General features: G+C 38.4%; 1 protein-coding gene across 3 annotated transcripts in view; it reads left to right on the forward strand.

The window, feature by feature from the left end:
- The window catches only part of LOC121327429 (rho guanine nucleotide exchange factor 4-like), a 195,385-nt gene that overhangs the window by 12,578 nt on the left and 155,193 nt on the right, over positions 1-27,614 (forward strand). Inside the window, exon 1 of one of the 3 annotated variants that reach the window (XM_041271498.1) lies at positions 24,333-24,597. The exons of the other annotated variants lie outside the window; for them this stretch is intronic. Within the exon in view, the coding sequence (XP_041127432.1) occupies positions 24,589-24,597 (9 nt within the window). The 5' untranslated portion in view covers positions 24,333-24,588. Of the gene's footprint in view, positions 1-24,332; positions 24,598-27,614 lie in introns of those variants that run through there. 3 annotated transcript variants of the gene reach the window in all.

A 27,614-nucleotide genomic window follows, 5' to 3' on the forward strand; every position in this document is an offset into this window, starting at 1 on the left:
CCATTCAGCCCATCTTGCTCGTTTGGTTTTCAGTAGCTTATTGATCGCAGAATCTCTTCAAGCAGCGTCTTGAAGGATCCCAGGGTGTCAGCTTCAACAACATTACTGGGGAGTTGATTCCAGACCCTCATGATTCTCTGTGTAAAAGAGTGCTTCCTCTTTTCTGTTCTGAATGTCCCTTTGTCTAATCTCCATTTGTGACCCCTGGTCCTTGTTTTTCTTTTCAGGTCGAAAAAGTCCCTTGGGTCAACATTGTCAAAACCTTTTAGAATTTTGAATACTTGAATTAGATCGCCGCATAGTCTTCTTTGTTCAAGACTTAAAAGATTCAATTATTTTAGCCTGTCTGCATATGACATGCCTTTTAAACCTGGAATAATTCTGGTCGCTTGCACTCTTTCTAGAGCAGCAATATCCTTTTTGTAGCGAGGTAACCAGAACTGAACATAATATTCAAGATGAGGTCTTACTGGTGCATTGTACAGTTTTAACATTACTTCCATTGATTTAAATTCAGAACTTTTCACAATGTATCTGAGCATCTTGTTGGCCTTTTTTATAGCTTTCCCACATTGTCTAGATGAAGACATTTCTGAGTCAACAAAAACTCCTAGGTCTTTTTCATATAGTCCTTCTTTAATTTCAGTATCTCCCATATGATGTTTGTAACGCACATTTTTATTTCCTGCATGCAGTACCTTACACTTTTCTCTATTAAATGTCATTTGCCATGTGTCTGCCTAATTCTGAATCTTGTCTAGATCATTTTGAATGACCTTTGCTGCTGCAACAGTGTTTGCCACTCCTCCTATTTTTGTGTCATCTGTGAATTTAACAAGTTTGCTTACTATACCAGAATTTAAATCATTAATGTAGATTAGGAATAGCAGACCTAATACTGATCCCTGTGGTACTCCGCTGGTTACCACACTCCATTCTGAGGTTTCTCCTCTAATCAGTACTTTCTGTTTTCTACATGTTAACCAGTCCCTAATCCATGTACATGTGTTTCATTGAATCCCTACTGTGTTCAGTTTGAGAATGAATCTTTTATGTGGGACTTTGTCAAAACCTTTCTGGAAATCTAAATAAACCATGTCATATGCTTTGTAATTATCCATTATCGATGTTGCATCCTCAAAAAAATCAAGCAAGTTAGTTAGACACGATCTCCCTTTCGTAAAACCATGCTGACTGTCTCCCAGGATACTGTTGCCATATAGGTAATTTTCAATTTTGGATCTTATTATAGTTTCCATAAGTTTGCATATAATAGAAGTCAGGCTTATTGGTCTGTAGTTACCTGGTTCAGTTTTGTTTCCCTTTTTGTGGATCGGTATTACGTTTGCAATTTTCCAGTCTGTCGTTACAACCCCTGTGTCAAGAGACTGTTGCATGATCTTGGTTAGCAGTTTGTAAATAACTTCTTTCATTTATTTGAGTACTGTTGGGTGGATCTCATCCGGCCCAGGGGATTTGTTTATTTTAAGAGCTCCTAGTCCCTTTAACACTTCTGCCTAGGTTATGCTGAAGTTATTTAAAACTGGATAGGAACTGGGTGACATGTGGGCCATGTTGTCTGTATCCTCCTTTGTAAAAACTTGTGAAAAGTAATAATTTAATATATTTCCTATTTTTCTTCTTCATCTATGATTTTGCCATTCGTATATCTTAGACATTTAACCTCCTGTTTGAATGTTCTCTTGCTGTTGTAATATTAGAAAAACATTTTGGAATTGGTTTTAGCCCTCTTAGCGATGTTCATTTCTATTTCTCTTGGCCTTTCTAACTTCCTTTTTGACTTGCATTTGCAGTTCTGTGTACTCTTTCTGTGTACTTTGTTTTTGGTCCCTTTTTAACGCTCTGTAAAGTGCCTTTTTTTGCTAAATATTTTTTTTAATTGATCTATTAAACCATTTTGGCAATTTAGTGTTACATTTAGATTTGTCTACTTTAGGGATGTAATTGTTTTGCGCCTCTAGTACTACATTTTTGAAGAACAGCCACCCTTTTTCTGTGGATGTTTTCTCTATTTTACTCCAATCTACTTCTGTTAGTTGCTGTTTCATACCTTCATCGTTTGCTTTTCTAAAATTGTAAACCTTAGCTTACACGGGATATAAACGGGTCTGTGTAACACGAGTGTTTAAAATGTATATTTGTATTTAGGCACGAGATTCATTACTTTTGGGGTTTTAAACGTGCTGGGTTCAAGTGAATCATTTCAAATGAGACCACCCTGTTTGTGGTCTCTGAGTCTGTTTTTTTTTTGTTTGTCTATTTAGTGGCGTAGAGTTATTTTTCTGACCTCTGTTTTAGTTGTTCTGTCTTCATTATTTGAAAAGACTAAATCAAGGCATGCCTCCCCTCTAGACGGTGTCTTGACAAATTGTGTTATGAAGCAGTCATTTGTCATTTCCACCATTTCAGTTTCGACCGTCGTGCTACCCACTGAGTTTTCCCATTTTATATGGGGGAAGTTGAAGTCCCCCATTAGTATGGTTTCTCCTTTGCTACACGCATTTCTAATGTCATTGTATAACAGATTATTTTGCTCACCGTCTGAATCTGGCGGTCTATAGCATGCTCCTATTATTAAGCTGTTTGACTTTTTTAATTTACTTGAGAGCGTTTGCCAAGAGGAAGAAAAATGTCTTCTAAGGATCACAGTGTATCCAGATCATGCTGTCTCTTGCAACAATACTGGTTTTCTGTTCCCACAATACACCAATCATTAATCTGAAAATCTGCATTGCTGCAACAGAGAGCATGAGGTGGATACACTGTGACCTTTAAAAAAAAAAGATCTTTCTTCTGGCAAAAGTTCCTTGAATGAAAGTAGACTAAAAGTAATTCTCTAGTTTATTTACCTGTGATGTGTGAATGAAAAATATAAAAACCTTTGTTGTGGGGTAAAAAATTGCTGCAATATGGACTTTTAGTACCACAGTAAGGGGAGCGACATGTTTGTGTAAATCTGCTATCGCTGCTGCTCATGTCTCAGAACCTGTTTCAGGGGCCGACTTCATATTTTCAACGTAAAGGAATCTAACGGCTGCCCTCACTTTAAACTGTGGCCTAATGTCACTGCATGGTTTACACATGATTAAAGGGTTTGAGATATTTTATTCATTATCGATACACACCTGTAGTCTGTGATTGTCTAGGTAAAGTTTGATCAGTTTGGCTAGCCACAAAAAGGTTTACTATGATATATTTGCAAGGCAATTAATTTACCATGATTTTCCTATGATTGTACTATAGAATGCATCCACAATAGTTTACCAAATGTTGCCATGTTTTTCTTTTTTAATTTGATTGACTCTGCTGTCCATACTGTATTGCAATGCTTGCCTATGCTTTATTTCACTATGCTTTATACAGTTTGCTGTGCTTTTACTGCAGGAAACTTTTATAAGTGAAGAGCAATAAGCCTTGAAGCTGAGAGATGAACAATCTAGCTTTTATGGAACCTTTTTCTCTATACAATAATAAAGCTCACATTTCCTTAGACAGAAAATTCACTGCTCTTACTGATACAGTGCAGCACAGGGGTAACTCCTGTGTAAGCTGGTTGTCCACACATACTACTTAAAAACACATTTAGCATCAAAAAGCATATTCCACTGCAGTACCATAAAGGGTCTTGTCCATCTGCTGGTCTGCCCTATTTATGTGTAAATTAAAATCGTCAGGATTTGGAAGCACATTATGCTAAGGTGTTATACGGAAATGCTACTTTTGTTTACCAGAAATGTGCGTTAACATTTTTGTAAGCCCATAAGCATCATAAAGACAATAATTGAAGCCAATTTCAAACTGCTTTCTTTTCTTTTCCTAGAGGGTGTTTTTGAGATGCTCACCTACTTGTCATCAGGTAAGATCTTTTATATAAATTAGAAAGGTAATAAGGACCGTTTCTGAGTTTTGTTTGCTCTTTGTTTCAGGTCATTAGTGGTAGTTCTTGGGAAACAAACTGACCATTTGCAGCAGGAGGGGGTATTGTTTGCTGATTTTTGCTGTTTTCCTGTCCTCCTGACTTACATGCTTGCCTTTTGTTTTATCAGCTTGATTTTAGAGACAAGATTGGCAAGCCATACCCTGAAGCGTGAAGGTTTTGACAATGGGCCAAATTAATCAAAAGTGTTTTTACTGTTAGTGCCAGCGTAAAACCCCTGCAGGTTTTCTACTTTCCCTCATGAGATTACTTGATTACTTTCTGTGCTGATTGATTGTGTTATTTAAAAATTAAATGTTCCTGGTTTGTGCATAATGGGGTTAACTACCTTCATTACAAAAACAAACTTGATCTTTTTCTACTAACTGTATAATTCAGTCAAATTGGGGCAACATTGCAAAAGTTTCACCTTGAATACTATGCAACATGCACTGTGGGATATGATGGTGAATTGCACTAAACAGAATGGTGAACATGCAGATTGCTTTGGCCTGCAAGATATGCAAGCGGACTTGTTTGAACCTGAGGCTCCCTGTCTGATTTTTCAGATCTTTACTTTAAGATTCGTCCTTCCTAAATCTCCATTGTGTGGTACCCGTATTGTAAATCAAATCTCTACAATGTGCAACCTCAAAGGAAATTATCCTTATCTGCTTGAGTCAAACATCGACATGTTGTTTGACATTCTGTTAAATAAAAGAAATCAACTTCCTTAAAGGCCTGTGTGTCAGGACATACAGGAAGGTGTTTATGTTTAATTCTGTTGCCCTTACAAAGCTTATGGCCTCATACTAAACAGCGGTAACCAATTTACCACGCAGTAAGCCCGTTACTGCGTGCTTTGTACACCTGCTATATTCACTAACTAGCGGCAAATGACTTTGCACGCGAAATGAATCGCGTGGAAAAAGATACCGCGTGAGTCATTTACATACAATTAATAATGGTAATCCATGGAAATGTATTCATATTCTTTCCCCTAGTACCGTGAGGGATGGACTTGATAAAAAAAACATATTTACTTAAAGGTGCTAACTTTCCTAAGTATCTCAGCGCGTTTCAAGTTTACCGCTTATTGAAACCAGGCGGTGTCTTTCTAAATCACAATATAAATAGAGCAGACCAGAAGTAGTGCTGTGTGGGAAACATGATAAATGAAAAACTTTAAAAGAAAAAAAAAAAAAGAAAAAAAAAAAAAAAAAAATATATATATATATATATATATATATATATATATATATATATATATATATATATATATATATATATATACTTTGCAGCTGAATGGAGTTCCTAATGGTGCTTGGGTATGGTTTTTTAAAGCTGGTTACGTCAACCACACTGATGTTGATAATAAATCACAGTTTATGTTTTGAATTGAGTTTCTTTGTGATTTTGTTGTAGCATACAGCAGATGAAATGTTTACTCAGGTCAGCAGAAAGATCCTCAGTAGTAATCAGCATTAAAACACAGAATAATTGTTAATACAGTAAATATAATGCTGTGCATTGCATTGCATTACAATATCATTCACTAATACAACTCCCCCCTCCCATTCTGGCTGCGAAGGCGGCAGGGGCTCCTCACCTTCTGGCTGCAAAGGCGGCAGGGGCTCTTCCCCTTCTGGCTGCGAAGGCGGCCGGGGCTCCTCCCCTTCTGGCTGCGAAGGCGGCCGGGGCTCCTCCCCTTCTGGCTGCGAAGGCGGCCGGGGCTCCTCCCCTTCTGGCTGCGAAGGCGGCAGGGGCTCCTCCCCTTCTGGCTGCGAAGGCGGTAGGGGCTCCTCCCCTTCTGGCTGCAGCTGGGGGGACCAGCAGGCATGCTCCCTCTGTTGGCAGAAAGGGAACAAACAGGCTCTCTCCCTCTGCTGGTGGCAGTGGTGGATGCAGAGGCAACAGGCATTCTTCTGGTGGGAGGGGGCAGTTAGCTGGGAAATGGCCCCACTCCCCACAGATGCAGCAACCATACTGTACACCCATGCTGTGGAGGAGGGCTTCCCAGCCATCCTCCTCCTGTGGCTGTTGTAGGACCAGCAGGCACTCCTCCGCTGGGGCAGGCTTGGGCTGTGGCTGTTCAGGATCCTCCCTCTTGGGCGTTGGCAGAGTCTGGTCTCTCACCCATAACCACTCTGCCGCATCTTCAACCACGCCCTGGTTCCAGGCCTCCTAATATTGGGGGTCGCCATAGGGGCAGTCCTCCCGAACGTGCCCAAACTCACCACAGGCTCCGCACATGGGGGCCCCTTCAGCCCCCCATTCTTCCTGCTCGGCTACCCAGTCCAGAGGTCCAAACCGAGTTGGAGCCCGGGGCCGCCACCTCTTCTGCTGCTACGGTTGCTGCAGCTGTTGCCTCTGCTGCTGCTTCCTGCAGCTCCTCCTCTTTCCTCCCATCCTTCCTTCTTCTTTACACCAAAAAAAAAAATTATAACGGTGTCACAGGGACGGCCGAAGTGGGCGGCGTCAGAACCAGGAAAGGTAATGAAATATACAAAACACAGGACGGATGAAATGAAATGATGAAGACGCCTGCTGGCGCCGGTTTATTACAAAATAAAAGGTTTAAACAAACACGAAACACACAGGACCGGCACTCTACGCCAAAATAAATAGACAAACAAAAACAGACTAAACTTAACACAACGGTGCACGGACAGACACTGACACACACGGTGGTGAGCAGATTTGTTGTTGTTTTTATTATTACTACTACTACTTTCCTTATTTCCTCCGTCTCCAATCCCGTTCTCCGCTCACCGAACACCCAACCACCAGTATGTGACAACGTGCATCTATATATACTATTGTGCTGGGATTCAATTACCAATTAATTATTCACTTGAATCCCAGCACGTGAATTAATAAAGTGCAATTCCCCGTGCTCACATATTACTACATTTTACTTGCACGTGAAGTGCTGTGCAATCCTCGTGCCTAAATACACATATACATTTTTAAACACTCGTGTTACACAGACCCGTTTATATCCCGTGTACCAAAAACACACAACAAACAATAACAGATAATATACACAGGGGCGGGCACTTTGTTACAACGGTTAAATAAAAAAAAAACGAAACTGCAGTACCCCTCTACAGTACCTCTTCTGGCCTCAGTACAGGAGGCGCCGGTAATCCCACTCTGCACACCACGTGTGACAGGAGACAGCGTTGCGGTGACTCAGACCAGAAGAAAGCACAACAAAACCAAAGGTACGGTGCAGTGGCGCATGCGCTGTTTTATTTAAAGCAAACAAAAAAATAAATAAAATATTTGAACAAAAATAAACACTTGCTCGCAGAGCAGAAATAAAACAATTAAACAAAAATACATCTCGAACACAAATAATGAAATAAGGTCCGGCTGGGCAGTAGCCTTCACGTATCCTTATATTCTTTTAAATTTACTTTCTCCTCTCTCTCTCACTCACTCCTCGCTCCCTCTTGTTCCTCCTCTGAACACTCACCCCGAGTGCACAGAGCTGCAGGTATTTATACAGGTGACCATCTCCCGATTAGCAACAAATTAGTCACTTAACTAATTCGGGAGATGGCCACCTTCTGCACAAGTTTTATAATGTGGATGGGGCTTCCCATCCACGCTGGAAAACAATAAAACTAAAAGCACAGCTACGCTGTCATACAAAATAATAAACAAACAAAAACACACAGCGGTTCGCCGTCATCTATAAACACAAACATAAAACAATAAACAAATACAAAATAACAACACAGGAGACCCTGTTCTAAAAATAAACAAACAATATGATTAAACAGAAGGGCTTTCCTACCGCCCCGCTACACTCCCGTTAGAGATTCCATCTTGATACCGACAACTTTCCTGCAGGCTCCATGAAAATTCTTCTGGTCAAAGAGCAGATTCTTATTGATAAGCAATAGAAAATACTTCAGCTGTTAACAGCTGGTGCAGCCGACTCAAACTAGTTCTATCAATTTAAACATCTTTTCTGCAGTATCTCAGACTGAAAACCTTTTTGGACCGCATACCATTCTTGTGCACCAACAACCTGGCATTCACTGGTCCTAAACACCAGAGGGGCTTTCCTACTTGAGTTTAAGCTCCTTGTAATTTTGTGTTAGGAATCTGGGGCTGTGAACACTTCAGAAGCTCTTGCTCTAGTCTATGGGCTGAATTTGAATCTTTGTTTTTTTGTCATTCAGTTTACCCAGTTTTCCCCAGGGTTAGGCAGTGCATCCACTGTATATGCGCTGTGCTTTACCAAACAGTATGCCACTTCTACGTACATTCTCTCATACGACAGCCAGCTCAGGTTTTTGCATGGACAACAGGACTGCAGTCGATCGCAGACATGCATTTGCAGGAGAGCCCCATGGGCATTGATGAGCTATGTTGGTGCATTAAGATAATGGGTGGTGGGACGGGAATGCGTGCCTGTGATTGGGGGAGTGCACACGACAAGTGAAATGTAAGCCTAGCAGAGGGAGAGGCTGAGTGAAAAGTGTGTCTTGGACCTGTTGTTTTTTTTTTTAATTACTGAGTCAGACACACAGAGACTGTTAGCTTTGTGTGTGTTACCTGCCTGTTTATTAAACCTTTGTATTTGTCATGTGTTCTTTATTGTTTATTGCATTTATTTTATTGAACTGGTCTTTCTTGTAAAATAAACTGCATTTGAGAGCAGAATACTTGCCTGGATTGCTTCCTTTACCTCCATGTTACAATATCAATTTAAAATTGTGTTGCAATATAATGAATACCAGTTTTCATTTTTAGTTCAACATCAAGCATTGCAAACTTACTGACAGCAGTCAGTTGTGCAGTGTTTAGTTTTTTTCAGTATGCATTGTAACCAGGTAGGATACACTCATCTCCTTCTCTGAGAAAGTGACTGATCTTTTAAGAACATCTTGCTGTTTAGCTAATTGATCAGCTTTCTTCAACGCAATCTGGATGCTGTGTCGCAAGATGCCTATGCCAATGTAAGAAACAAAAAAGTTAATATAAGATAGTTAGAGTGAGTTCTTTTTTTTGTTTATTACTCTGAGCTGCAAGTAGGATTAGACATGTTTTCGTTTTGCATCCAATTTACAACTGTTTTCCAAATCCCAAGTAACTGCAGATAAAATGTCACCTTATGCTTTATTTTTTGGTTCATATTTAAAGCAGAAGACTGGTGATAAAACAATGCATTGTTTACATAATTACTGCTAATGATTTGTATGCTAATGATAATTATTTTGAATATAAGCATAACAAGTTGTATATTGAAACAAAATCTTAACAGTGTGTACTGAATGTCATATTTTTTAGATTGTTTGGCGACCTGTCAGAAACTTTGCCGCCACCCGTATTTGGTTTGCAACCCCACTTTGGGAACCGTTGATCTAGAGTGTTGCAGTGGGACAGGTTAATGGTTGCACAGTCCAAGAGCTTTATTGGAGTCACAGGGGTGTTTTAAACTTTTAAAAAGTCACCTGGTTGTGATGGAAACAGAAAATGATACAAAGTGACTGTAAACAACAAGAAGAATACTAAAAGATAAGTCTGATGTTCCCTACCCTAGTTTTCCTTCAAGGAAACTCAGAGAGCTTTGCTTCTGGAAGCAATTTTTCCCCCTTGTTTAGCTCAGTTATCTTTTGTCCAGATCCAGTGTTGCCTTTGAGGCATTGTTGTAACTGGAAAGCATCAAAGCTGAAATGACCATCTAACAAACTGTTTATGTACTGTGCATGGTCAAACATTGTAATGACCTTCACATTAGATGTCTGTACTCATCAAGCAAAGCAAATTGAATCACTTTTTCACAGGTTAAAGAAGGTTAAATATGCATAAAAATGATCAATTATATTATTTTCAAATAACTAATTACAGCTGCAAGTTCAAAATAGGAAACTACACCCCGTTCACATTTGCGGTTTAGGCAGGCCCAGGGCTGCTCAAAAAATGAAAGGCAGCCCTGGGCCGGGTGAAATTTAGACCAGCTTTTTGATGTGGCCTAAAGTACCAATGCCGCCTCAGGGCCGGCCTATCTGCCTGTGTGAACCCAACGCAGGCCCTGGGCCGGCCTTAACGCATCAGTGCGGTGACGTAGCTCAAAAAACTCCCCTACTAGGTCAAGCATAGTAGATCAAAACAGTGTTGGTTTTAAGGGGTATCAGCTGTGACGATGCAGAAGTGAACCCTTAGCGGTACATTTATTCAGCGCTTGTCAGACGCGTCAGGCCCAATTTATTTTCACATGCGTTGTTTTAAATTTTTTTTTTTCCCCAGAGTAAAGCAGGTTTAAAAGGTATTGAATTGCAAAAGGGCAGTCCTGCATCTCCAGCCAAGCCCCACCCCTTGTTCGCTGTATTTTTCACATACCTCTTTATAGACGTAGATACTCTCCCGATCACTCATTTTATCACCAAACTCCTCAATAATGCCATCCAAGTCATTATTTTATTACTATAACATCTCAAAAAGCTCTGCAAATGCCTGTGATATTCTTTGAGCGCTGGATGCAGAAGTAGCTATCTCCTTTATGTCCATGTTATCTCTGGTGAAAACTTGCAAGTTTGTCTGAGAACTCTCGGAAATACTGAGCAACAGGCCAGAAATAAACCCACCACGGATCTTGGATTTTATGGAACCGACGTCGATCTCCAGCCTGGAAAATAGCAATGGGGAATGCACTGAATACATTGACACTTTTGACGATGATGATGCTGGGTCAGTCATGAATGGTAAGTATTTCTTCATTGTACAGCTTTCATTAGAACGATAAAACTTGTGCTCTCTCACGCTGTGTGTGTGTATATATATATAATATATATATATATATATATATATATATATATATATATATATATACATATATATATATATATATACACACACACACACGCACACACACACATTTCAGGTTGTAGCTAAGATTGTAAATGTCAATGTTAATAAATAATGCTACGACGTTGCATATTCAGTCCTTTACATCTGCAAATTTCCCAGCTCAGTCTCTTATGTTGACTTCCGGGAATGCAGTGTTTACATCACTGTTTACATTCCCGACAAGCACTTAGTCGCAATTTAGGCTTCCTTTTGAGCCGCATATGTGAACGCACTTAGGCCCCCTAAAACCTCAACTGTGAACGGAAATTTTGAGGCAGCCCAGAGACGGTCCAAGGCCGACTCAGTAAGTGTGAACGGGGTGCTAGTTACCAATTTCAATCACCATAGATTACAAAAGGTAAACATATATACAAGTCTGCTGTTATAAATATACATTAATTAATTTTCAAATCAAGACAGAAGCAGCATTCAATTTCATAGTTCCTCAATAATTTATACATTAAAAAATAATTTATATATTCAATTGTATAACTATTTTAAAAGTATCTGAATCAGTCAAATATGCATTATAACAACAGAAAGTGATACATATCCATGTGGAAAGGATTGGTTACCAAAAATCACATTCTTTAATGGAATGCACTAGTCCAAATTATTACTCTCAAATCATTACCATACTATGTCAAAAAGGGAATAAATCCAGTTCCTCATTCATACCAAAAGGTACAATGGTATTACGAGTATAATTCCAGAAAGCCTCCCATCTCAATATTTTTAGATTAATATCACCACCCCTTCTTCCCATTTGGACATTCTCAATACCAGTGCATTTCAATGCTTGTACATTATGTTTAAACTCTTGAAAGTGTCTAGCTACTGGGGATGTGAGATCACTTCTTCTAATGGAACTTTTATGTTCACTTAGTCGAATTTTTGGTTATCTTGCAGTATTACCTATATAACCAATACCTCACCGACACAATAAAAAATAAATCACATTTGCAGTATTACACGTAATCCTTGTTTTTATTTTAAATATTTTCCCTTGGATGGACAAATGAATCAGTTTTAATCAGATTATTACATGAGGCACACTGAAGACAATGATAGCAGCCAGGTTGATAGGGAAGATGGGACAGGGAGGTTTAAAGAAATCTGCATTAACCAACCGGTCCCTTAAATTGTGTGCCGTGCGATAAGTGAAAAGGGGAGGAGCTCGAAAAAACTGGCAAAGCTACTTGAATGCTAAAAATGCAGGGCTTTTCTTTCTTAGAAAGCAGGGAAAACAAATTGAAAAATGTAAGTAAAACAATATATATGATGAGTGTTGAAGGTGTTTGAATTGTTCTGAAGAGGTATTTTATCATTGTTTATAGAGAACTGAAAGTTTACCTTCGTAAAAGCATAACAAAATGAAAGCATGGTACAGCATAGGTATGCATTATTACCATGCAGATGCACTGTGGTAAACTGTTATACTGGTAATTCCATTATGGGGGTTGATGGTTGAAATCTCTACTACAGAATGGCCCATAGAGTCACCCATGTTAAACTGTGGGCCCTATTCACAAAGCTTTAACTCATGAGTCATTTAAAGAATGTTTTTTTTTCTATTTATGAAACTGTTCTCTATAAAATAAAATGACAACAGTCCAGAACAGTTTCTTACATATCAAAATATTATCCCAGTCATGGAAATAGACTTTTTTAGTATCTCATTAGTTAAGGAGGTGACGTCTGTGTACTTTTGGATGGTAACCAAGCTCCTGTTGTACTACCAGCCCTCTATCGGAGCCTGTCAGATCTGTTATATACAGTAAATACTGATAATACCATTAGAAGTTATAATTTCTGTGTTTAGAACACCCCCATTTTTCCAGTTTTTATTGAAATTTAAGCAGTTCAAGTCCAGTGAATAACCTGAAATGGTACAAAGATAAGCGGTAAACTGCCAGAGGATAAAAAAAAAAAAAAGTTTAGGTTATCAAAAACTGAAAAATAATGTACATTTCCAAGTTATACAAAAAGGCCTTTTTCAGGGAACAAGTAATGGGTTAACAACTTACAGCTGTTCTGCAGCAATGGAAGTAAATTAAGCCTTGAAAATTAATGCTAACAATTCCTACAGGTGTCCCAACTTCTGTTGATTACTTACAAACCCTCTGTCTGTATAAAAGCAGTGTTGGAACAGACTGTGTTACTACACCCTCTTAAGCATTATTTGGACAGTATTGTACTGCAGGAAGTAGTATATTGCTATCATAATGGCAAGAAAAAGGCAATTAACAAAAGAAGACAGACAGACCAGTATAAGCCTTAAAAGTGTAGGTCTTTCCTTTAGAGAAATTGCAAAGAAAGCCAAGGTGTCAGTGAGTATAGTTCCCTACACCATCAAAAGGCACTTGGAAACTGGAGGAAACTCTGACAGGAAGAGGTCTGGCAGACCCAAAGCAACAACAGAATCAGAAGACAAGTTTCTGAGAGTCAACAGCGGCTTACAGGACAACAGCTTCAAGCACAGCTTAACACTGGTCGAAGTAAGCAAGTCTCAGTTTCAACTGTGAAGAGAAGACTTCGAGCTGCAGGTTTGACAGGTCGAGTGGCAGTAAGAAAGCCATTGCTAAGATGTTAAAATAAGAAAAAGAGGCTTGCCTGGGCCATGAAGCACCGCCAGTGGACTACTGAAGACTGGAAGAAGGTCTTATGGACCGATGAATCAAAATTTGAAATCTTCGGTTCATCACACAGGGTTTTTGAACGCCGTCGAGTAGGTGAAAGGATGGTTCCTCGGTGTGTGACGCCAACTGTCAAACATGGCGGAGGAAGCGTAATGGTCTGGTGCTCTTTTGCTGGATCCAGAGTCGGCGACTTGCACAGAGTGAGTGGCACCCTGAACCAAAACGGCTACCACAGCATTTTGCAGCGCCATGCAGTACCCTCTGGTATACGCCTAGTTGGTCAGGGGTTCATCCTACAGCAAGATAATGACCCAAAACATACCGCCAGGCTATGTCAGAACTACCTTAGAAGAAAAGAACAAGACTGTAGGCTTCAAATCATAGAATGGCCAGCACAGTCTCCAGACTTAAACCCCATCGAGCTGGTTTGGGATGAACTGGACAGAAGGGTGAAAGCAAAGCAGCCTACAAGTGCAACACATTTGTGGGAACTTCAGCAACAGTGTTGGGAAGAACTTTCTGATCAATATTTGATTTCCATTGTAGAAAGAATGCCACAAGTGTGTTCGGCTGTTATATCTGCAAAAGATGACTACTTTGATGAGTCAAAAATTTAGATTAAATTTTGTTAAACAAAACGATTCCATGATTTCTTTTTTATCTCCAATTGTTTATTTGTTCTATGCTTTAATTTCAGAGTACATTGAGACATTAAACTGCATAAATTTCAATAAGAACTGGAAAAATGGAGGTGTTATAAAACTTTTAACCGGTAGTGTGTGTGTGTGTGTATATATATATATATATATATATATATATATATATATATATATATATATATATATATATATATATATATATAGTAAACGAGCCTTGTGGGTTCGTAGCCCCTTTAAAAATTGACCCAGACACAAGATTTGATGGGTTTTAATAGCATTTTCTTGCTGTTTAATTATTTACAGAAATCAAGAATTAAATGAACAAAACCAAAACAAACACCTAACTCCACTTTGGAGTGCTAACTAAAACTTTGATGCAGGTCCAAGACTAACGTGCAGGACAGCTAGGCTGTTTACCTGCCAAACTAACACACCTTTAAGAAAAACACACAGTACCTTCTCAACAGTTGAGATCACCATCAACTGGGCCCTCCACACAGCAGCAGCCCTGAGCAGACTGACTGCTGTCCTTAAATACCTTACACCTGGCTCTCAATTTGCAATGATAGCCAGATGCAGGTGATAATTAACAGTTAAACAATACTTAACATAATCAACACATTTTTTTTTTGGCAGGAAGGAATTTAACCCTTTCCCTGCTCACAATATCTATATCCTGGTATTGACTGTTGATCTACTAAAAAACTTTTTTAAAAAATAGGAAGATGTTGCATAGTCGGCAACCAGTTTGGGGTCATACAAGTACTAATATATTTGTGCATAGTTTTTGCAAAGGCTTTGTTGCACACAAGTCGTCTTATATATCATAGATTATAAAACGACGACTCGTGTGACTAGAAAAACACTGGTTCTCTGAATAAGGTGTCTAGAAGGGCTAGTATTCCGATAGTATCCTAATACTAAGTAGGCATTCGGTATCACGTTTTCAGAATACAGGTATCCACAATACGGACAGATTTATTCGGAATACCCTGTTAACATGGCACGGAATAGCTATTCAAATTTCCCACTGTTCCAAATACAACTGAAATCCTGATAGAACAGGACAACTGGAACAGGTACCCGGATAGCAATATGGGTGCAGTCAATTGCACCTACCATGCGCGGCAGATGAGAGACCTCATAAAAACCCTGCTGGGTACTGCGGAATTTAATATGTTCATCAGCACATTGCAGCAATGCGGTTATGAACCGGTCGAGGTGGCGGGATACAGCTGACTGGGTGATCCCTAATGTATCACCTGCTACCTTCTGGAAGGTCCCGGTAGCCAGGATACACATACAGACAGACACTACCAATTGCTCAGACAAGGCATGACTGCACAGGTTTGTTCTGGCCAGGTCATCATGCAGCATGTGGCATAGATGAGTTGAGACGATACCTGGACACGATTTGCTCATGGTTGAGCTCCACATATGTGTGCCGAGGCTGGTACGCCCTTTCAGCATATCTTTGCCTATGTAGGGGTTGTTGTTGCTGGGTGTACCTTGCATCATTCACATCCACACATCGACGGACATGCTGCATGCTACCCAGGTTTCCCATTGTTGCCTGTTTGTAGTCAGTGCTGGAATGGTAGTGTGTGCGGAGTTAACACAGCCCTTTTACAATCCTTATTCCGCGCGTCACAAACCTGGTTTTGTGCTAGGCACATACCTGAGAATATACCAGGATCACGCATATTGTCAGCCGCTCCCCCCATATTGCACAATGCGTACATTTTATTTCTGCACAGCGCAGAATGGATTGTGATGCACAAAATATCGGGCCCTCTGTGTATTGCTCAGATACATCCTTTTTTTATCAGCTTCATTCGGCTCCTATCGGTCTCAGTCAGCCATTGAAAGGTTTTATCTGCTTTTTCCAGAGAAAAAATGACTAGAGACTTGTGCTTGATGTCTTTTGATGATGTCGGACAGGGTCTGACTTCGGACTGGAAAGGGAAAATTGTAATGTCGGACCTGGTCTACTCGACAGTGTGGATGCGGCAAGGCCTAGCCCTGTGGAGGAAACTCATGGCTGAAAGGGTCACTCAACAGTGGGGATGCGTCAAGGCCTAGCCCCATGGAGGAACTGTTCTCTCCCAAGAAGGAATAGACATCCACTCGCGAGGGTGACTGCACAGGCAGTTGCTCACACATGACAGACAGATAAGAAAGAGCGGCCTACCACGCAAGCGAGGAGGCCACTGAAAGACAGCAAGGCAAAAGGCTTGGTCTTTTTCAGAGTCATTGATACCAGAAAGGTGGCAAGCCAGCTTTCAGTACGAACGCAAGGGAAATACAATCAACTCGATTTGACTCGAGAAGCTCTTTTCTATCAACACACTCAGCTGAACACAGAGGTTCTTACCGCACCGTCTTGAGAAGGAAAAAGAGAAATGGCTTCCTCAGGATGACGGTTTTAATCCTTCGGTGGGCTGAACCGAGTGCATCATCCCAGGAAGGTGCCTACCGGCAGCTCTGGTATAGAGAGCTCAGCGATACCTACCCATTGGACAGGCATATCCCATGAGTAATGTCATTGGTCGTCATCTTCGAATTGAAAGGGAACCACCTTTTACATTTTAATACAGTTCCCTTTAATTCACTGATTAAAAAAAGAAAATATTTTTTCTATAAAAAAAAAGACACTATGCATGGGCTAGCTATCCAATATTAATCAGATTCTGTACCATTTCCTGTTTAAATCAGGTTTTACCCTAATTTCAGAAAATCAGTTTATAAGCAATATGGTGTTATTTGTTCTGGATAGCTGAATATTCTGTTGAGCTGCAGGTTATTATGCAAAATTGTAATTATACAACTATCCTAGGTCCATTATAAAATCTCTGTTTTAAAAAGTTACCGTGTAAACACGCACCAAGACTGCAAATGTAGTCTGCAATGAGATGCTTTTGCATCAAAGTAAACAATTTCATACCTATTGTACTTACATTTCCACATGACACTTCTGTTAGGTTAAAAACAATCTGGCAGAACACTTTTTAGCTGACAGAATTTGACTGTAATACCACAGCCAGGGCAAAACTAGCTTTCCAGTCCCCTAACCTAACTTGGATGCTGCTGTGTATTTTCTCTGAGGCTCAGTTTTTCCATGAAAGCCTAAGTAAGTTTGTTTTGTTGCCAGGTTTTAAGCCTGCAGTCACAGTGACACCATGCAAAAGATATGTGAGTAGTTCAAATCCCTGCCTGTTTCTCTGTGAAGGAAAGGGCTTGCAAGCTGTTTCACAACGTACATGTTGATAATACAACATTTCAAGTTGGGTTTTCAATTAAATAGTGATATAATTTATCACCTAAATCATCTAAATATAAATATCAACCTAATAAGATTAAGCTGCATAAGCCATATTTTCACAATCGCAGTCCTAAATCAAGCAAACTATCCATCATTTCAAGTGATTCTTATTCGTTTTTCATTTTAGTGCATCACAATGCATGGAATAGCATCCATATAAATGCTCTCTATTGTTTGTATAACAACAATTATAACAGATATAATAATGCAGTCATATGTTGATGTTAAATGTTATTGAGCTTGTGTTACTGTATATTATTACCACTGCCTTTTCTAAGATTTATGTGTGGTGACCATGTGGTTGTTGAATTCACAGTTTGGCTGCTGCTCAAGCCAATGTATAAATCTCAGACTAAGTGGCTCTTAAAAAAACATTCTGAGCAAGTGCAGCAGTGTTACTGAAACACGTCTCTCTGCTAATGTATGGGATCTGTCTTGTTGTTAGTATTAAACATTTAGGGGGAAGAAAATTCCACACCACCTAAAAAACACTAGGAAAGACTTAACTGCAAAACATGGTTGGAATATTTCTTTTTTTGTGTGGCCTTTGACTCCACCTATTTTAATTCTGTACCTACAAGGTGCAGTTGATTCCTATTACAAATGTGAAGAAGTCTGTTTAAAGCCTACCTGTCATACACTTCCATTCAATATGTCTTGTATGTGGAGTTGAAACAAACATCAATTTTCATTTTTAGAAAGTATATCTGGTATCACACTAGGTCAAAGACTTATCTGTTTACATTGTTTGCTTTCAGCTTATCTTGAACTTCCTAGGTGTGAAATTATGCCCACCCCCCATAGATAAAGTACGGTGTTGTACAAGATATAATTTTTTTTTAAATGAAAATTCACGTAGCAGCTGCTGTTTTAACAAATTCACATGTGAAATATACATAGTCAATGGAAGTGTACAACAGGTAAGTTGTGTTATTATTATTATTATTATTATTATTATTATTATTATTATTATTATTATTATTATTATTATTATTATTATTATTATTTATTATTGGCAGGTGCCTTTATGCAAAGCGACTTACATGTGTTACAGGGCAGTATAGGGTTACAATGCAAGATTGATATTTAAATATAGTATAGTTTACAGTAACTGCAAATAATACTACTTAAATAGGATGCAACAAGTTAGGATTACAATAAGTTATATCTACAATGACACATTAGCAGTGCAATAGTGCAAGGATAGTGCATTAGCTAAGGATCCAGTAATATGGTGCTTCAATCAGGCAAGTCCAGTGCGTAGTAGGAGGGGTAGATCAAGAGATCTAAACAGATTTATGGAATTATTTCAACAGCTAGAACCCCTTTAACCCTTTTTGGTCTAAAGTGGTTGTGATACAGTAAGTGTTAAACCATACATCTGAAAACATCACAAGAAGATCCTCTTTGCTACATATGAAGCTGTAACTCCTATTGTGATTAAGATAAGTAATAAAAAACGATTACAGCAGGTTCAAATCATTCCCTCTGAATAGCATAACAGCACACTCTTGTTGTATAGTTTCCATAAGATGTGAAAATTAAGAGTCAGAGTCCGACAATGTACATATCAAATTACCTGTAATAAAGGACGAGTCAGTGTTAAGTGAACAAAAGGGTAATTTGACCTAGTTGCAAAGCACATTCTGAATAAAATGACTAATTTGAATAATTATTGAACTGACACACATTCTTAATGGAATATGTTTTGTCAAATAGACATTGGATGTCTTGCAATTTGCCTCATGTTACTTTTTGGGCTATTCCCAATGTGTTTTGCCTTTCAATTAGAGTACAGTTTTACAATTGTACAATTGCACATTCACAATTAAATAGTGTTTAATATGCCTGTCTTGGCATGCAGTGCAATAGGAGTTTATATACAGTATTGTTTGTGCCCAAACTAGACCTGGAGCTTGTCATGAAGTACGCCTGGCTTTTTACTGACAAAAACATTTTAAACACACAAACTGAAAATAAAGGTGAGGGACGCACTTTTCTTTTATTTCTGTATGAAGCAAAGATATCCCTGCTTTGTGCTGCTTTTCATTACCCTGTATACAGCAAGGTGTACTGTGCCTTTGTACTCGTGTAGCCCTTTACATGTTGTGGGTTTTGAATTTTCCTGTTCCTGTTTCTTGCCAGAGGGATGTTCAGTCTCTTTGTTAGTGCCGGTAGTTATGTACTGGTTTTACCTGTCAGATAACACATTCAACTTGAAAGGGGTTGTAACTTGAGGCACTGTAAAGACCTGATTGGCACTTGAAGAACATTATTCTGTAGGGGACATGCTTCATTCTTCATTATTATGCCTTTGTTTATCACATAAAAAAAAAAAAATACATTAGAGGGTAATGAAACAAATTATGGATTAAAGTAATTTTGGATTCAAACACCAAAAGAAAGGAGATACCTTGAAAGATGTGTTTCAAAGACTGAACAAAAATGTCACAGGTAAGTGGAGTAATTCCTGCTTTACAGCGTTATGCTTTAGTTATACAATTACAGGATGTATAGGAGCCAGGGATTTCTATTATTAATCTAGTAGTACAATGCTTCAAATGTTATGTAAAGCTTGATAAATCAAGGTTAGTCAGCAATTGTGCCAACAGGTTAAATTAGCACAGAAAACGGCAGTAACATATATCACTGTAAATCCTGGACATAGTGTTCACAGTGTTGAATTTAGCTTCTCAAGATAAGCTGACATTTGTAAAGCAAACAAGAGATTCTGCTATTCCACCCATGTTAAGACAGACCATAAGCAAGCCTATTGCTCAGGTAAAAATGATTATTGCCGTATGACAGCACAATGTTTGAAAAGTAGCTTGTTTCATGTGTGGTGCAGTGGTCTTTAAATTAATTCTGCATGACAAGACCTCTTTAGTTGAATTTTTAAAGTGGCATTTGTTACTGGGATAGCCTCGCTTAGCCTCAATACCTTTTAGGATTGAGCCAAGGTAGATCATTTGGTTGCACAAATGCAGACAAACAAAAATATGTTTTTTTGACACAAGGAGTAACTTTGTTGTTCATGCTACTGAGATAATCTTGCATACCCTTGCCTTAATGTGTTACAGAACACTTGACTTTACCATTGTGCATCCTATGTTTTTTCAACTTATGCTCATGAACGTTAGCAAGGAGAACAAAAAATATTCTTCTAAACTTTGCAGTGCATCCAGATCATGCCCCCTCCTGTAACAATGCTGGTGCTCTGATCAAAATTAGTGTTATGGGAACAGAAAACCAGGTTTGTTGCAGGAGGGAGCTTGATCTGGATACACTGTGGTCATTATAAGTCTCTTTAGCATAGACCCTGGTGACACTCCTGATTTAAAAGTTGAAGAAATGGCGGTCACAGCCTGTGTCGGACCTGGTCTACTCGACAGTGTGGATGCGGCAAGGCCTAGCCCTGTGGAGGAAACTCATGGCTGAAAGGGTCACTCAACAGTGGGGATGCGTCAAGGCCTAGCCCCATGGAGGAACTGTTCTCTCCCAAGAAGGAATAGACATCCACTCGCGAGGGTGACTGCACAGGCAGTTGCTCACACATGACAGACAGATAAGAAAGAGCGGCCTACCACGCAAGCGAGGAGGCCACTGAAAGACAGCAAGGCAAAAGGCTTGGTCTTTTTCAGAGTCATTGATACCAGAAAGGTGGCAAGCCAGCTTTCAGTACGAACGCAAGGGAAATACAATCAACTCGATTTGACTCGAGAAGCTCTTTTCTATCAACACACTCAGCTGAACACAGAGGTTCTTACCGCACCGTCTTGAGAAGGAAAAAGAGAAATGGCTTCCTCAGGATGACGGTTTTAATCCTTCGGTGGGCTGAACCGAGTGCATCATCCCAGGAAGGTGCCTACCGGCAGCTCTGGTATAGAGAGCTCAGCGATACCTACCCATTGGACAGGCATATCCCATGAGTAATGTCATTGGTCGTCATCTTCGAATTGAAAGGGAACCACCTTTTACATTTTAATACAGTTCCCTTTAATTCACTGATTAAAAAAAGAAAATATTTTTTCTATAAAAAAAAAGACACTATGCATGGGCTAGCTATCCAATATTAATCAGATTCTGTACCATTTCCTGTTTAAATCAGGTTTTACCCTAATTTCAGAAAATCAGTTTATAAGCAATATGGTGTTATTTGTTCTGGATAGCTGAATATTCTGTTGAGCTGCAGGTTATTATGCAAAATTGTAATTATACAACTATCCTAGGTCCATTATAAAATCTCTGTTTTAAAAAGTTACCGTGTAAACACGCACCAAGACTGCAAATGTAGTCTGCAATGAGATGCTTTTGCATCAAAGTAAACAATTTCATACCTATTGTACTTACATTTCCACATGACACTTCTGTTAGGTTAAAAACAATCTGGCAGAACACTTTTTAGCTGACAGAATTTGACTGTAATACCACAGCCAGGGCAAAACTAGCTTTCCAGTCCCCTAACCTAACTTGGATGCTGCTGTGTATTTTCTCTGAGGCTCAGTTTTTCCATGAAAGCCTAAGTAAGTTTGTTTTGTTGCCAGGTTTTAAGCCTGCAGTCACAGTGACACCATGCAAAAGATATGTGAGTAGTTCAAATCCCTGCCTGTTTCTCTGTGAAGGAAAGGGCTTGCAAGCTGTTTCACAACGTACATGTTGATAATACAACATTTCAAGTTGGGTTTTCAATTAAATAGTGATATAATTTATCACCTAAATCATCTAAATATAAATATCAACCTAATAAGATTAAGCTGCATAAGCCATATTTTCACAATCGCAGTCCTAAATCAAGCAAACTATCCATCATTTCAAGTGATTCTTATTCGTTTTTCATTTTAGTGCATCACAATGCATGGAATAGCATCCATATAAATGCTCTCTATTGTTTGTATAACAACAATTATAACAGATATAATAATGCAGTCATATGTTGATGTTAAATGTTATTGAGCTTGTGTTACTGTATATTATTACCACTGCCTTTTCTAAGATTTATGTGTGGTGACCATGTGGTTGTTGAATTCACAGTTTGGCTGCTGCTCAAGCCAATGTATAAATCTCAGACTAAGTGGCTCTTAAAAAAACATTCTGAGCAAGTGCAGCAGTGTTACTGAAACACGTCTCTCTGCTAATGTATGGGATCTGTCTTGTTGTTAGTATTAAACATTTAGGGGGAAGAAAATTCCACACCACCTAAAAAACACTAGGAAAGACTTAACTGCAAAACATGGTTGGAATATTTCTTTTTTTGTGTGGCCTTTGACTCCACCTATTTTAATTCTGTACCTACAAGGTGCAGTTGATTCCTATTACAAATGTGAAGAAGTCTGTTTAAAGCCTACCTGTCATACACTTCCATTCAATATGTCTTGTATGTGGAGTTGAAACAAACATCAATTTTCATTTTTAGAAAGTATATCTGGTATCACACTAGGTCAAAGACTTATCTGTTTACATTGTTTGCTTTCAGCTTATCTTGAACTTCCTAGGTGTGAAATTATGCCCACCCCCCATAGATAAAGTACGGTGTTGTACAAGATATAATTTTTTTTTAAATGAAAATTCACGTAGCAGCTGCTGTTTTAACAAATTCACATGTGAAATATACATAGTCAATGGAAGTGTACAACAGGGTAAGTTGTGTTATTATTATTATTATTATTATTATTATTATTATTATATTATTATTATTATTATTATTATTATTATTATTATTATTATTATTTATTTGGCAGGTGCCTTTATGCAAAGCGACTTACATGTGTTACAGGGCAGTATAGGGTTACAATGCAAGATTGATATTTAAATATAGTATAGTTTACAGTAACTGCAAATAATACTACTTAAATAGGATGCAACAAGTTAGGATTACAATAAGTTATATCTACAATGACACATTAGCAGTGCAATAGTGCAAGGATAGTGCATTAGCTAAGGATCCAGTAATATGGTGCTTCAATCAGGCAAGTCCAGTGCGTAGTAGGAGGGGTAGATCAAGAGATCTAAACAGATTTATGGAATTATTTCAACAGCTAGAACCCCTTTAACCCTTTTTGGTCTAAAGTGGTTGTGATACAGTAAGTGTTAAACCATACATCTGAAAACATCACAAGAAGATCCTCTTTGCTACATATGAAGCTGTAACTCCTATTGTGATTAAGATAAGTAATAAAAAACGATTACAGCAGGTTCAAATCATTCCCTCTGAATAGCATAACAGCACACTCTTGTTGTATAGTTTCCATAAGATGTGAAAATTAAGAGTCAGAGTCCGACAATGTACATATCAAATTACCTGTAATAAAGGACGAGTCAGTGTTAAGTGAACAAAAGGGTAATTTGACCTAGTTGCAAAGCACATTCTGAATAAAATGACTAATTTGAATAATTATTGAACTGACACACATTCTTAATGGAATATGTTTTGTCAAATAGACATTGGATGTCTTGCAATTTGCCTCATGTTACTTTTTGGGCTATTCCCAATGTGTTTTGCCTTTCAATTAGAGTACAGTTTTACAATTGTACAATTGCACATTCACAATTAAATAGTGTTTAATATGCCTGTCTTGGCATGCAGTGCAATAGGAGTTTATATACAGTATTGTTTGTGCCCAAACTAGACCTGGAGCTTGTCATGAAGTACGCCTGGCTTTTTACTGACAAAAACATTTTAAACACACAAACTGAAAATAAAGGTGAGGGACGCACTTTTCTTTTATTTCTGTATGAAGCAAAGATATCCCTGCTTTGTGCTGCTTTTCATTACCCTGTATACAGCAAGGTGTACTGTGCCTTTGTACTCGTGTAGCCCTTTACATGTTGTGGGTTTTGAATTTTCCTGTTCCTGTTTCTTGCCAGAGGGATGTTCAGTCTCTTTGTTAGTGCCGGTAGTTATGTACTGGTTTTACCTGTCAGATAACACATTCAACTTGAAAGGGGTTGTAACTTGAGGCACTGTAAAGACCTGATTGGCACTTGAAGAACATTATTCTGTAGGGGACATGCTTCATTCTTCATTATTATGCCTTTGTTTATCACATAAAAAAAAAAAAATACATTAGAGGGTAATGAAACAAATTATGGATTAAAGTAATTTTGGATTCAAACACCAAAAGAAAGGAGATACCTTGAAAGATGTGTTTCAAAGACTGAACAAAAATGTCACAGGTAAGTGGAGTAATTCCTGCTTTACAGCGTTATGCTTTAGTTATACAATTACAGGATGTATAGGAGCCAGGGATTTCTATTATTAATCTAGTAGTACAATGCTTCAAATGTTATGTAAAGCTTGATAAATCAAGGTTAGTCAGCAATTGTGCCAACAGGTTAAATTAGCACAGAAAACGGCAGTAACATATATCACTGTAAATCCTGGACATAGTGTTCACAGTGTTGAATTTAGCTTCTCAAGATAAGCTGACATTTGTAAAGCAAACAAGAGATTCTGCTATTCCACCCATGTTAAGACAGACCATAAGCAAGCCTATTGCTCAGGTAAAAATGATTATTGCCGTATGACAGCACAATGTTTGAAAAGTAGCTTGTTTCATGTGTGGTGCAGTGGTCTTTAAATTAATTCTGCATGACATTCAAAACAGTTTTGAAAAGAGAAATATCACATTCCTGGTATGCAAGCGGTGTTCCAGTAAACACTGGCTTATTTAAGAGGAAGATATAGAAAAAGTTCATGGAAATATTTAATGGTTTATAAACAGAAAAAATTAGCAGTTTTTAAAAGTTTAGTCAATAAATGTATGAATGGCTGAAGACCGCAATCACATATTTTATAAAAGTTTACAACAAGTAGGAATAGTAGGGTCATGGTATGCATTGTACATAACGTTGTTAACCAAGCTAAAGTACAATACATGCAACTGAAAAGCAACATGGTTTTTTGTTTGTTTGTTTTCGTTTTTTTTTCTTCATTTTCTGATTGTTTTCCAGCGAATGACTTTGAGATTCTTGGTTTAACATTGGACTGACCAGGGTGAAATATAGAACTAAAAATAACTAATCTTTTTTTATAGTCTAAACTTGTAACATGCCAGATCTGGCAATTATGGAATTTACCCTATCCCTTCCAAACTTAAATACAAAGTACACCCCATTTACCTGTACAGAGCTTCTGCCCTGTCACAGACCTCTATTACACATTTAATTGGCACGTTCTGTTTGTTAGTTACTTATCAGTAACATGGTGACTCAAAGCCAAGTAATGCAAACAGTACAGGAGTAAACAAGAAATGTAAAAGTTGTTCCCATATGTTCTCATGTTTTGAATATTCAACTAACAAAAACAGGTTTTGAGTGTAATTGCATAAAAAAAGTTTAATCAAATGTATGTTTCTTATCGACTGTTTGTGCATATGAAAAATTATTCAGGATCAAGGAAAGCAAACAATGCAAGTCGAGGTTTGGATTTTCATCAATTTATATCATTTGACTGCAGTGTTTTTAAAAGGTTTTATTAAACCAAGCTGCCAGATGTTTCCAGTTGTTATCACTGACAGTGTGTTTGGGCTGTATATTTCAGTTAGAGCAGGGAGCTAATCCAGCCAGGATGTAAGTTTTAAAACTATATTAAATTCATACTCTGGGACAGGCTATATTTGGCTAAAATTCTATTAGCCTAATAAAGTTGTCACTGGGACCCGCCCCCTTCCCCAGACATTACGAGCAGAGACTTGAACACCCGTCCATCAGCTTTTGAACAGCATTAGGAAAGTACATCCTGTGAGGTACATAAACAGGATTCTGCAAAGAATGTTTTGTTTATGGTCTCCACTGACGTTTATCGACTTACCTAGACACAACCCTTTTAGGCTTCTATATAGTCATTTATGTTTGGACATTACAGACACAGGTTGTGCCTAACAACAGATACCTGATACATAGCAACCAGAAGATAGTAATACAAGGTAATAATACAAGCTCAAGAAGTGACAGTAAAAATCTCCCAAGCAAAGACACTAGACCATTGGTGAAATTCAGACAGGATATTGGTACCTCCATCCTTCTCACAGTATTGTCGCTCCCCTTGCCCTCTTTTCAGCTACCCTCTCTCTGTACTCAGCTGCTGGTTTGTCCAACAGCATGCACACACACACACACAAACACAAGTGATGTTAATATAGAGTTCAACAATGGCCGTATTAAAATTATTGTAATTGACCCTCAGATTGTGCTTGTTTTGACTTCACTGGGATGCTGAGGGGAACCAATAGATCTGACCTGAAATTAGTCCAGGAAGAAGATTTATTTATTTATTGCATTTATATAGCGCTTTTTATACAAAAGTATCACAAAGCACTGTTCAGTACATAGCAGAAAAAAGAACAAACCACAATACATTGGTATAGCATGTCACACATATAACTGTCACAGTCTGACCATTTAAATAACAGTATTCACATAGTAATACAAAAGCAGCAATTTTGAAGTTATGTTAAAACCCACTAAGATATGAAAGCGATTTTATAAAAGTGTGTTTGTAGTCTTGACTTGAAAACTGTAACGGTTCCCGTGTCCCTGACACGAAGGCAGAGCATTCCATAATTTAGGAGCTCTACAAGAAAATGTCCTACGTGTTGCTTTTGTTGACCCTAGGAATAACCAGCAGCCCCACATCCTTGATCTCAGAGTGTGGTTTGGAAGATACAGGGCCAGTAATTCCTGCAAATAACTAGGTACTAATCCATACAGGGCCTTGTAAGCTAACAGCAACATCTTAAAATCAATTATATACTACACAGGGAGCCAGTGTAAAGATGCCAAAACAGGGATAATATGTGTACTTTTCCTGGTTTTAGTCAGAATTCTAGCGACAGTAAGCTGCAAGCGGGATACCACATGTTTTGATACACCAGAAAAAAGTGCATTACAATAATTAATTCTAGATAAAACAAAGGCATGCATTAGGCACTCTGCATCAAATACAGAAATAATTGGTCTAAGTTTGGCTATATTTCTCAAATGGTAAAAAAGATACTTGAGATCAGGATCAAAGGATGACCCCCCCAAACTCTTAATTTCTAGTTTTTAAGTTTTGGTGAGAGACTGCAAAGGTCAAGCTCATGCAATCCCACTTTTCCTTTTAGTTGGTTCTGTGATCCCACCAGCATAACCTCTGTTTTATCTGAATTCAACACTAGAAAATTTTGTGACATCCAGATGAAAAATGGCTT

Source organism: Polyodon spathula, chromosome 14 (assembly GCF_017654505.1).
Source record: "Polyodon spathula isolate WHYD16114869_AA chromosome 14, ASM1765450v1, whole genome shotgun sequence".
NCBI lineage: Eukaryota > Metazoa > Chordata > Actinopteri > Acipenseriformes > Polyodontidae > Polyodon > Polyodon spathula.